This window comes from Apteryx rowi, unplaced genomic scaffold (assembly GCF_003343035.1).
Source record: "Apteryx rowi isolate R43461 unplaced genomic scaffold, aptRow1 scaffold_216, whole genome shotgun sequence".
NCBI classification, from domain to species: domain Eukaryota; kingdom Metazoa; phylum Chordata; class Aves; order Apterygiformes; family Apterygidae; genus Apteryx; species Apteryx rowi.
In genome coordinates this window covers 886,849-899,792 of record NW_020448486.1, presented here as the reverse complement: position 1 = coordinate 899,792, position 12,944 = coordinate 886,849, and the positions used below count along the sequence as shown (strand labels likewise).

General features: G+C 39.2%; 1 protein-coding gene across 4 annotated transcripts in view; it reads right to left on the bottom strand.

Annotated features, from left to right (window-relative positions):
- MCM4 (minichromosome maintenance complex component 4) overlaps positions 1–12,944 on the bottom strand; it is a 24,491-nt gene extending 11,547 nt beyond the window's left edge. For 2 of the 4 annotated variants that reach the window (XR_003253287.1, XR_003253288.1), the window contains exons 1-17: positions 12,888–12,944; positions 12,654–12,754; positions 12,253–12,417; positions 11,252–11,415; positions 11,059–11,157; positions 10,819–10,914; positions 10,631–10,726; positions 10,037–10,175; positions 9,342–9,562; positions 9,094–9,214; positions 6,667–6,926; positions 4,300–4,665; positions 3,748–3,875; positions 2,229–2,436; positions 1,433–1,661; positions 1,181–1,314; positions 682–770 (exon numbers count right to left, since the gene is read on the bottom strand). Coding sequence is in view for 2 of the 4 variants with exons in the window: in XM_026064404.1 (XP_025920189.1) it covers positions 678–770; positions 1,181–1,314; positions 1,433–1,661; positions 2,229–2,436; positions 3,748–3,875; positions 4,300–4,665; positions 6,667–6,926; positions 9,094–9,214; positions 9,342–9,562; positions 10,037–10,175; positions 10,631–10,726; positions 10,819–10,914; positions 11,059–11,157; positions 11,252–11,415; positions 12,253–12,417; positions 12,654–12,723 (2,589 nt within the window). In the remaining 2 variants the exon portion in view is untranslated. The other 2 variants (XM_026064404.1, XM_026064403.1) reach the window with 2 other exon arrangements.

The following is a 12,944-nucleotide window of genomic DNA, read 5'->3' as shown; positions in this document are numbered from 1 at the left end:
CAGTCATGCCCAACTAGGACCTCCTTTTCAGGTCCTGTCGCATGAGCTTCTGCAGAAGGTGGTTATCCTAGTTTATCCAGTGATAATTAAAATTGCAGGGAAAACATTTAGTTTCAAGTAGAAACTATCTGCCCTCTTGATATTGAGGATACTAACAAAGCACAACCAAGTCAAATAAGAAAAAAAGAGAAGCTCTGTTCAGACTCTCACAGAGACCTTCCTAGAAGTCACAGAATTCTAGATTGAAGAGTGCTCATCACAAGATATGTTCATTTTCATGTAGAAATGAACGCTAAAAAACCCTTAAATCCAATAGCTTTATTTCAGGTATTAAAACAATACTAACAAATTGCATTTACCAAATAAGTCTTTTAAGATAAATTTTTACAGTTCAATTTGAATACATACCTGTTGTTCTCATGTTCTACAAAACTTCATTAAAAAAAAACATGGCAGTAACATGTTAGTAATACAGTTAGCTCAAATGTAAATAGCTTTATTCAGCTAAGCTTTTTTAGGTCCTTCATAATCTATTGTGCTGATAGAAGTGCCACTTAAATGGTCATTCTTGTCATAGCAAGTGATAGTCCCAAATCTGGAAGATCTTGCAGGTCAGCAATGTTGTAATAGTAAGGAGAAGTAAAACCATGACAGCTGACTTGCAAGGAAAGGCTAACTTACAGCAGTCTAACAGTCTTTCCAGTCACAGTCAAGAAGTCATCATCAGCCAAGGCACGAAGTGCTTCTTCAAACATTTCTTTAGTGACAGCCTTAAAGAAAAAAGGCGAAAAACTTAAACACAGGCAGAAAAAAAAGAATACAGCTTTTAACACATTTCATACCAGTTTTCTTATCAGATTTTCCAAGTTTCAGTAATTTTTTTCCTGAGTTTTGACATCTGGTCTAGAACCATATAGTTGAGTTAGTTTTTTCTGGTTTCTGCTATGATAGGGATTCAGCAATCTTAACTACCAAATCCATCAGTCTGCAAGCCTATATAAATTATAGCTCATTTATCTGCAGTAGAATTGGCTCTGCAGTCATGTCAACTTCAACTGAACAAGTAAAGTTTCCCTTTCCCTCCATACTGTGATTTGAGGACAAGATTATGTTGATTTGGAAAAACACCACACTTTTAAAGATGAGTATTAAAAAAAAAAAAAAAAAAAAAAAGCTTTACCATGTCAGACTGTGCTCGAAGATCGTCAAATAGCTGTTGGTATTTTAAAGCTGGTGTTTTGCCCTTTGACTGGATAAGCTTCCTCAAGGCTTGAGCCAGCTCCTCTTTCCGCTTACGAGCTGTTGCGCTCATTCCTTATAAAAAGAAATAATAACGTCTTTCAGAAGTAAGTTATGAAGGACAGATTAAGTTATATTTAAGAGTGACAAAAGCCCAATAGCATTCCACCTTTATCACTTTGAGAATACAAACCCGTAGTGAGAATGGATACATCCACAATTCCTGTCCTTGGATCAGTAGCAGACTGTTTCAGAGCTTCCCGATGGAGGCGTTTTGCTTCTTCCACATCAATTGTTTCAACTTTACCCGAGAATCGTACTTTAGCATGCGCTTCTGCCAGACGGATCAGAGACTCAAGTTGTCGAGGATATGCAGAAACCATTCCCCTGCCACTACCAATTTTCCTCATATCCACATACGCCTGAAAAGGAGAAATTCATTAAATATCTCAGTAAATCATGTTATCTATTATTCATATCATTTTCAGAATCCCCTTCATCCCCCACCTACTATTTCAGCATACAAGCTATTCTGTTAAAAGCAGTTCCAAATACTGTACTTCTGCTCAGATATATATGTATTATTTTCTTTTTCATGAAGGATATGTATATCAGGTATAAATCTTTCCCTGATCCAGCAAGTCATCATAACGAATCAAGTTCTGAATCACTTGAAAGACTTTGGATTAGTTTTACTTAGTTGTGTCTGTACAGGCATGCTTACTTAATTCAGTAGAGTTTTCAGTAGAGTTCAGTGCTCTCTCTTAATGTGGTAAAACCAAACCAGTATACCTGAAAGCAAGCTAAAAGATCAGAGCACAGAATGACTTCTGTACTCATCCCTCTTTCCTTTTAAATGCTAGTGTTTTTTAGAAATTTTTTGAAGGGTCTTAAAAATTTCTATATAGATGGGAAGCATACCTTCCAAAAGGTTTTGCCATTTTTGACAGGTCAGTAAAGACTCAGTACATTAACTGCAATTCCTTTACCTCAATAAGGGCTTGGCTTGCTTCTTCACTTAATCTGGGATATACATAAGTACGAGCATACGCAATATAATCCCTCAATACTGCCATATCCATGTATTCCTCCTCCATCTTTTCTTCACTTTGGTAGTACAAAGAAACCAAATGGCGAGCAAGACGTCTGTCATAAGCTTCATCACGTGGATCCAACATTAAGAAGATCAAGTCAAATCTGAACAGGATAAGAATCTAGTATTAGTGGGTATACTTTCTTGCCATGTAGAATAGTTTGTTTTATGGTTTTGATGCAACAGATGGAGGTAGGAATTATTCGACTATTGCTTCTTGTAAGAAGGAGGAGTTGCTATATTAAGCTGAAAAGCTAATTTTCCTGAAGCATTAAAAAAAAAAGGGTAATTACTTTGAGAAAGCTATAAAGTCTACAGTTTGGATTTGCTTTCAGCCTGTGGGCTTGAAACTTTGAAGATGAGATACATTCTGTGAAATTGAGTTCCCTTGCTTGACCAAGACTGACAGGCTCTTTATTTGTTTCTTTTAAAAACAAACAAAGTTACTGCTAAAGTTACTGCCCTAAAAGACAACAGCAAATGGGGCATGCATATATAAACACACTTCCAGTTTAATCTGGAAGAAATTGGTTTATAATAATTTTGCAAACTTAATACATAACATTGTAGGGTATCAAGTATGCCCAACTGTAGGTAGAGGTGGACAACACATTTTGGTTTGGTTCAAAACACCCCCTTTAAGGTACTATTTCTCACTGGCAGTGGCTAAACTAATTACGTAGCTCTATGATAAAAGTCATCTAGGAACCCTCAATTCTGCTTTTAATTTGCTCAGAGCTGGCAAAGTTCAACATCTATCCCTTGATGCAGACATTTTTTCCAATATTCTCAGCGAATTCTAAGCCAGTTAGTGTTTTCAGACTATCCAGTGTACCATCAGCATACTTGATATTTCAAGTGAGTATGAAAGTTCCTCACAAGATGCAACTGCAGCACATAGTTTAATTTTTAATATTGGCAGTCACTGAATGTTACTCTAACAGCTATCACATAAAAGGTGAGTGCTGCCATCTCCAGTGGCTGAACTTTACTGAACAGAAACAAGCAGGCTCAGAGCCTCAGATTCTGCTGCCCGCATTGCGAGTTCCCTAGTCATCAGTGTTTCACTTCAGACTTTTATGGGGCTAGAAAAAACACCTTGAGTTTGTGTTCAAGTTATGAACTACTATAAGTTTTAAAACAGCTCTTCTCCAGGAGATGATGAAACAAGAAAAAACATAAAAGTACAAAGAGACCTTATAGATCTCATTGGCTCTTCTATTTTAGATGGAGATATAAATACTAAAAGACAGTTCTCTGCTCCCATAGAAGCTGTAGGAACATTTAAAATGAATGCTACAAAAGTTTTCCACTAAGCTACAGAGAACACAATTGTCCTGTTCTACCATACTGAGTCATTTTCACAAGAGCAAGTATAACATCTCATAAAAATGAGACATGCAAAAAGTTAATACCTTGATAGCAATGTATGTGGAAGCTGGATGTTTTCAATAGTAGTTTTTTTGGGATTCCATTGTGATTCTATAGGGTTAGCGGCTGCTAAGATAGATGTACGAGCATTCAGTTGGCAGATAATTCCAGCCTGTCAAAATGAAAAAAAAAAACAAAACAAAAAAAACCCAAAAAACCCCTGCAACTAGTTCTCTTAGAAGGAAGGTTTTTGCAACTGTGTACCACCAAGACTTATTTTTTTAATTCAGCTTATTTTGTTATTCATGAGATCACCAATATATTATTAAATGGGTTCCCCAAAACAAAAACTGTATTGCAAAGCCTTCCAGAGTAATGGAAGAATAAGATCATTTGGAAATACTACAAATGTGTGGGTTGCAGCCCTCTGCACTACGAAATCTATATTTTTATGTAAATGAGTTATGTAATGTAGAATTAATCCACTGGTGACAACAGAAAAAGCATAATGCCTCATTGTTCTGTTAACTTTCTGGTTTCAGTTGCCTAGCTCATACCATGGGTAGTGCAAAGAATATGGAATTAAACAGGCTTACCTTTGCAATGGAGAGAGTCTGTTGTTCCATTACTTCATGTAGTACTGATCTTGTACTTTCATTCATTTTATCAAATTCATCAATGCAGCAAATGCCATTGTCACTAAGTACCAAAGCACCTGTCTGAAGAACTAGCTGCCGTGTTTCTGGATCCTTCATCACATACGCAGTAAGACCAACTGCACTTGAGCCTTTTCCAGATGTATATTGGCCTCTAGGAACAAGGTTATACACATACTGGAGCAGCTGTGATTTACTGGTACCAGGATCACCGCACAGAAGAATGTTGATCTCAGCTCGAAAGTTGCCTCTTCCTGTGTGACTGAAATCCTTTCTTGATCCCCCGAAAAGCTGAAGCAGAATACCCTATAAAAATATTCTCATTAAAAATCTAAAAATCAACTCTTCTATAGTCAGAGCCAATCTAACTGTTGAACTAAAACATCTAATGACCTGAAACACTGTTAACACAATTTGGACATGAGAGAACATTTGAAACTGTTTTCTGAAACTTTAAAAGGGTTCTTTATTTATAGATGTATTCAATTTCAGTTAATTTCAAACATATAGTGCTAGGGTCCCACAAACTCAGCTTTCAAGGTTTGAAAAGAATCTAACCCCAAACTTATTCCAAAAGTTTGTAATCAGAATTTAGATAGCCAATTCTGCTGACAATAGGAGGGCTAGAATAGAATACTGTTTTCCATGAGGCTGCATTTAATCTAGGGCTGAGGTATTATTACTTCTTTCAGATCATTAAAAAGAATGTCATTCATATTTGCTTTTTACTCAAGACAACAGGAGAAAAGAGTCATCATTTTTGATTTTCAGATGAACTGCTTTTCTGTGTTTGCAGAATGGTTACATATAAATGCCTTCTTTACTTGCCCATAAAGATCAAGAGTTTAAGGTTTTATTTGACTGGAATTTACCAAAACTTTGTTCTTTATACTACCTGAAGAAAGTGTAAAATTGCAGTGTTAAAGAAATACAAGGAACTAACTTTCACTATTTTGAAAGTAGTGAAATTATTAGTATAAATCATATGCTTGTGACATTATCAGTGAACTAGAATTATCAGGACTTTTTTTTGTTGTTTTGGGGGCTTTTTTTTATTTTTTTTTATTTACTCCTTCACCACATTTTTTAATATTAGTTTTCTCTAGCAGTGCACAGCTAGAAAGTCTGACAAGGAGTAAGTCAATTATAAATACTCGGCTGCTAGAGATAAAAAGGAAAAAAATGGAGGAAAGACTGTACACTATTCCATGCAAGGGTTCTGTGGGTTTTTACAGCAGAGAAGCTTGCGAAGTGCAGTGAGCTATTTGTATCACTTGTGTTCTCATTCACTTAGCACAACCTACCAAGGTTAATAAAACCTGTTTGTTAGATTCAAGAAGCATGACCTGCCCCCATTATATTTTCCTCAAGGTCCCCAATACAGAATATTGATGCTCCAATCCACATGGGTTTCAAACACTTCCGAGTATTAAAAATAGGTATTTTGGCAATTGCTGTGAACAAATTTTGGTCTGAATCTGAAAAGCCTCTGATGAAGGGCCCTTAGCTTTCCTCAACTCCACCTCCAACACCTGATGTGCCACATTAGCATGGTGAGATGACAACACACAAATGGAAGACTGTATTCCTGCTGAAATGGAAAATGTGGTGGTTTAGAATGAAATGGCTAGCCATTTCAGCAACCAGTGAACTATGTTAATGTACAAGTTTGTGAGGAAAAGCAAACGAAGCAATATATTTAAAGAGGATTGTTACAGTGTCTGACATTACCTTGAGATGCACTATCAACTGTAGTTTGTGCAGTGATAAAGTTGAACATTTTATTAGAAAATGTCAGTTTTTGGATAAATCTAAGCAGTTGTTTTGACATCCCATAAATTAGGGTCAACCAAATGCCATTTTTAAAGCTACTGCTCTTTTGCAAATACCTTTTAATCAGCAATCATTTCCAAAGTTACAGCTACTTGTTCTTCACTGATCAAACTGATTACAGCCTGAACATTCAGGAAATTGCAAGAGGAATCTCACAATTAAGTTTTGCCAGTTCTGCTGCTTTACTAACTTTTCTACATCTTCCCTCTAATTAACACTCCTAAACACCATGAAAATAATTATGATACACTTATAAGCAACTTTGTCCTGACAGGACCACTTTAAGACTGCTCAGGCATGCACCAGGCTTTAAGAAAAATTAGGAATCACGTCAGCTTAAAAAAAAAAAAAAAACTCCTTGCAACTTTGAGTTTTCCAAGACTCACGAAATTCACATCTATAGCAAATGTTCATAATTACAAATGTACTTGCACATAAGTGTGACTTACAATAAAAATACAGAATTTCATTTACCTTTTTGATATCTTCATGCTCATAGATACTTGGTGCCAATGCTGAAGAAAGTCTTTCATATATATCTGGTTTTCTAGAAAGCTCTTTTAGCATTTCCACACGTTCCTCTGCAAACATTTTTTGCTCTGTTTCCTCATCAACACCATGCAGGCGTTTTGCATCAGTTTTGCGATAGTGTATGACATCAATGTGGGTCTTATAGACAGATTTTACATTGCTGACCCTTGAATTAACTCGAATTGGGACTGCCCTGTAGATACCTAAATACAATTTTGAATCACAGTATTAGATGAAGTAAGAAAACATGATGCAAAAAACATGATAATCCCCAAACCCCAAATTTTTACATTTTCCCTTGCAAAATAAAGTCTTTCAAGACAGCCTAAATACTTCAATGAGTTTATTCCCCAGGACCAGGAAGTCAATGGAACGTATTTAAGTCACCTAGACCATATTTTTGCAGGTATGCATACATTTAGCATTTTTATTACAAATGCTCTGAGCAAGTGAAATGCTTAGGCTTTTTTTTTTTTTTTTTTTTTTTTTGAAAATGGAGGCTTGAAGATGCTTTTGATACTGTCTTATAATGTCTAAAAATAGCATTTTCCCCCTTTTTGATAAATGGGGAGTTTGATAGGCCTCTAAACTGTCCAGAAGCTAAGTATTAACTGCTAGTACTACAGCAGTTGTTTTAAAGCAATAAATGGTTTATCTACTAATAAAATGCAGTTGTAACTCACAGTATCACAAGTCTCATTATTTTGTATTACTGCTCTATTGACAGATCCCCCTGAACTTTCTCTCCTCCAGGCTAAAGAGTCCCAGCTCTCTCAACCTTTCCTTATATGACAGATGCTCCAAGCCCTTTATCTTGTATATCACCTTCATGGCTCTTTCCTGGGTTTGCTCCAGTAAGTCCATGTCTTTCTTGTACTGGGGAGCCCAGATCTGGACACAGCACTCTAGATGTGGCCTCACCAGAGCTGAATAGAAGGGAAAGATCACCTCCCTGACCTGCTGGCAACACTCTTCCTAACGCAGCCCAAGAAGCTGCCTTGACCTTCTTGGCTGCAAGGGCACATTGTTGGGTCTTGGTCAACTTGTTGTCCACCAGGACCCCCAGGTCCTTTTCTGCAAAGCCACTCTCCAGCTGGTCAGTCCCCAGCCTCTACTGGTGAATGGGGTTATTCCTTCCCAGGTGCAGGACTTTGCACTTCCCTTTGTTAACTTCGTAAGACTCCTGTCAACCCACTTCTCTAGCCTGTCCAGATCCCTCTGAATAGCAGCACAACCATCTGGTCTATCAAACACTCCTCCCAGTTTTGGATCATCTACAAACTTACTGAGAGTGCGGTCTGTCATCATCCAGGTCATTAATTAGTGACTGGCTTGAGCTGGATTTTGTGCTACTGACCACTACCCCCTGAGCCCAGCAGTTTAGCCAGTTTTCAGTTCACCTCACTGTCTACTGTCTGTACACTGAAGTCTGTACACTTCATCAGTTTGTCAATAAGGATGTTACAGAAGACTGTATCAAAAGCCTTACTAAAGTCAAGATAAACAACACTCCCTGCTCTACCGTCATTCACAGAGCCAATCATCTCACATAGAAGACTAAAAAGTTGGCAGAGCATGACTTCTGCTTTATAAATCCACGCGGACTACTCCGTTGCCTTCTGTCCTTCGCATGTTTGGAAATTGTTTCCAGGATTATTTGCTTCATCACCTTCCCCAGGGGATCAAGGTGTGAGATTGACCAGCCTGTAGTCCCAGATTCTCCTTATTGCTCTTCTTGAGGATCGGGACAACATTTGCTTTCTTTCACTCCTCAGAAGCCTCCCCCATTTGCTGTTATCTATCAAAAATTAATCCGGAGTGGCCTTGCAATGACATCAGCCAGCTCCCTCAGCACTCATGGTGCATCCCATCAGGGCCAATTAAGTGCACTCTCACTCATTGCAGTACACTCATGCGGATTTATCTACTTGCAGGACCACGTTATAGTCAGCATATCTGAGGTGACCCATAAAAATAAATAAATAAACCACTATCTCTCCAAGTTGCCTCCCATCCATCCTGGGGTTCCCTTTGCTGATTTGGTTTTGAGTATATTCATATAAACATCTCAAATGCACAACTGAAGATTGAAGATGGCATGTTATGGCTAGTGAAACAAATACCTAGAAAGAAGGAAGGCTCTCATGTAATGATTTTGTGTAGCTGATATGAAATTACAAACAAGCAGATGTAGGTAATATTATACAAGTTAGATTGTATTTCCATTTCAGACTTAAGAGGTTGTTGGTTACATATTACTCACCCTAACTATGGATGTGTTCAGTTATCAGATAAACATAGTGATACATTAAGCCATTAAAATTCAGTGAAAAAGGAGAATGCAAATACTCAAGTTAAACTAAATTTTACCTGTAACATTAACTCTATCGCCTGGTTGAACTTTATCAACAAGGTCATTGTGAGCAAACAGGGCGACAGTATGAGGGGTCTGTCCAGCTGGCATATCTTCAGGAGACTCCTGCAGTTTGATCTAACAAAAACACTGAGGATTAATTTCAAACAAGCAAAACTTTTCTACAAAAAATAAAACAGAGTCTCACAGCTCATTTGCAGAGTCAAAATTGTTTCATTTCAAGCACTACCAAGATGCAACATACCATCTGTTTATCAGAAAACATGGATCGATTGTGAATCAGTGCCATACTGTGCGTTGTGTTACAGTTCTTGCATACTGATGGTTCAGCAATCCTGCCACGATCGATTTCTACTCTTGTGGTGAAAGCGCAGACCTGGCACTTAAAGAATGCTTCTTGCATCTCGGGAATTAACTGGGAGCTTCTGATTACCATACCACTGATGGTGATAAGTTGATCAATATCTACAAAATACAGATAACCATGTCATCGCATCATGATTTTAAAATAACCTTCCAAATTCCATGTTAAGTTAATTTTTAGGGGGGGAAGTAGACATTCACAGTTAGGTACTAGGTATTTTATCCAAGACAAAAAAAAAAAAAATATATATATATATATATATAAAAAAAACAGCATAGTATAGGCATTCTAATTTGCATAAATACAAAAGAAAGAATCCTTTGCACTTGCAGAATTAAGAACATCAGTTCTTAACATCAGTCTGTCCTTTAAGGATAAATTATTCTGCATCTTTTTTTCTCTAGAGGAAAAATTGGTCTTCTTCCAAAACAGACCATTGATGTGAACCAAAGGACATCAGTCTAGATGGACCTAAGTCTAGTTTTGTACAATTGTTTATATAATTCTATGTTAACATTCAGTAAGTTTATATAAATCCTTACAGTAGTTTTCTGACACGATAATCAAAAGTTTACCTTCAGGGTTTAGACTTCTCATATTCCTAGTCTTCAGTGCATTATATGGCCTTACTTGAATTTGATGTTCTAATATCGAATCCGGGTAACGATCAAAAAAGATCTCATTGGCAGCCATGTCAAACGTAGGAATAACTTCCTGTATAAAATAATCAGGAACAGTTAAGTTTAGAAGTAAAAATGCTTTGTGCAAAAATATTTCATTCTGTGATTTTATGTGCTGCTGAACAGCCCAGAATGACTAAAGTTATGCCAGGTAAGCATTCCCCTACCTAGCAAGAAACTAAATATTTAGATCAAATTTATTGATTTAAGCATTGCAAAGAAAAAAAAAATGGCACAAGATTCTGGACACAGCCTCTGCGTCCTACATACACTGCAGTTTACCAGCTAACTACTTATGTGGTATCTACCATAATATCTGTGATCAAGTTCTAAATATTACAAAATAAAACATTTTATATTACAGAAAACAAAGAAGCCACAGAGATTATACTGAACATACAAAACATCCAATGCATTTAAATAAAAACATTAAAAGACAGAAATATGAAAGAGCCTCTTAAAGACCAGAAAACAAATGCATTACTTCACCTGAGGATAGCAGATCAGTTGCCTGTAAAGATTTTCATCAAATGACCTTAGATGGTCACAATTTACATTCAGAAATGGTTCCCCAACCATATTAATCTGCAAAATATATGAGAAAAAATCTTTAGTTCAATAGCATATAAAAAAAGGAAAAAAAGAAAGAAAAAAAGATTTAGTTGTGTTACAAGTACCTCTTCAAGTCGTTGCATATAGCGTGGCTCATTAAGATCCAAGCCAATGTCTTCATCCTCTTTAGCTACTGGGTCAATGAAACGCTGAAGAAATCTCTGGATGTTGAAGATGAGAGAGAAACAGAAGAGAAGGGTGAATCAAATTTAGTAGTACACACACACTTTGTACCAGAGTCAACATCCAGTATTTAAGATAAAAACTAGCTTTTCTAGTTTAAAAGTCATTTTTTTTTAACTTACCTGAAACTTTTCTTTACATGAAGTTACATTAACATCTGTTCCCCAAATAACAAGCTTTTGTCCAAGAGATTGATCGCTTGCCACTACATCCTCAGCTGGCTGTACGGAAACAAGTTAAGCACACACAAAAATGGATAGTTGTTCTGAAAAGAAGTTGTCAAAGATAAGATTGAGTCATCTACCTTCTACCTACCCCATCTGAGTGTAAATCAACTTGTCTGGCTTTGCAGGCAGACCCAAGATCAGGCCTCTGCCTAACTGGAGTTCCTCGTACACCACTTCGTGGAGTACCTTCAACCCTGGAGCTGGGTGTCCCGTAAGTTAGAGGTGAACTGATGTCAAAGTCGAGAGGAATAGCTATGAAGAAAACATTTAATTATGCTTATCAAGCCATTTTACTTTTAGGTCAGACTAAAGATAAAAGTGCATGGCCTGTACTTGTCATTCTTGCAACTCTACTGTCATAAAATGAATAGCATCAATCTGTATAAATTCTAGTTTATTACTACAGGAAAAACAAAGATGTAGCTAGTCTACCTAAAGCTTTTCTTTGCATTGACATGTTCCCAAAGCTGACAAGTTTTAGTTAAGCTTTATTTAGTTAAGCTAATATAAGCTTGTATATTAGTGTTTAACCATGGAGTCAAAATGTAGTATTTTTCAGTTAAATACACTTTTCAGTGTATTTTTGAGCAGTAAAATAAATGGCAACAATTAATGGGCCACTACCAACTACTGCAATTAAAAACAACCCTACTTATAAAAGCAAGAAATGCTTTTTAGAATTAACACAGCAATCAACTCTGATCCTTTCTGTATAAATAGTTCTGGCTTACTGAATTATTTTATTCCTCATAGAAATACATAAAAACATAATAAGGAATAGTCACATGTATTTCCTTAGTAGTTTGAAACTACAAAAGCAGATAAATTATGATAATGTTTCCCCTAAGATAGGCTGACTATGTTCCTGTACTATTCTTTGCGCCAGACTTGACTGAGGAACTGAGAAAAAGCTAACTTTTTTCAGCCTGATCAGTTCTCCAGGCCGACTTGCTGCATAACAGCACACGCAGCTGGGTATATCGTATACCACAGCAATCAGCACAGGCCTGAGCAGAGTGGCAGGGTCTGCTTAAACCGTCACCCCGAACCAGCCACGCTGCCGAACAGGGAGCCGCGGCCCGAGCCCACCTGAGTGGCGGAACTGCGGAGGGCTGGAGAACAGCGCGTCCTGGGCGGCCGGGCTTCGCGCGTCGGCGGCTGGCGAGGTCGGCAGGGGCTGCAGGTCGCCGGTGGAGGTGGAGTCATCTGTTCGCCGCCTCTGCGAAGGAGGGGAGCGGGCGTCCTCCGCGCGCGCTGCGGGACACGGGCAGGTGCTGAGAGCGCCGCCGCCCGCCGCGGAGCAGGAACGAGCGCGCGGGGGCCCGGGAGCACCGCGAGGGCGGCGCCGCGCTCCCCGAGCGCTGCGAGACGCGGGGAGGCCCCGAGGGGGCGAGGCGAGGCCCCGAGGCCCAGCCGACACCGGCGGGACCGGCTGCCCCACCCCCCAGCGCCGCCTGCGGCCCCCCCCGCCGTCCCCCCAAGGCACTTACGGGTCGGGGGGTTGCTGCCCCGCCCGCGCTTGCCGCGGCGGCGGCTGGGCGTAGAGGCAGGCGACGACATGGCGCTGCTCTGGCTCCCGCGGCGATCCTACCTGCGGGGGAGGCACAAGGTGCGGGTCGCGCCGGCTCCAGCCGCGCCCGCTCAGCAGAGCGGAACGGAGCGGAGCGGGGGGAACCGCCGGGAGGAGACGGGGACCCCCGCGAGGGCCCGGCGCCCCCACGCACCTCGGCAGCCCCGTAGCAGCCCCAGCGACCCGGGGAAACTCCGCGCCAGGCCGGTCA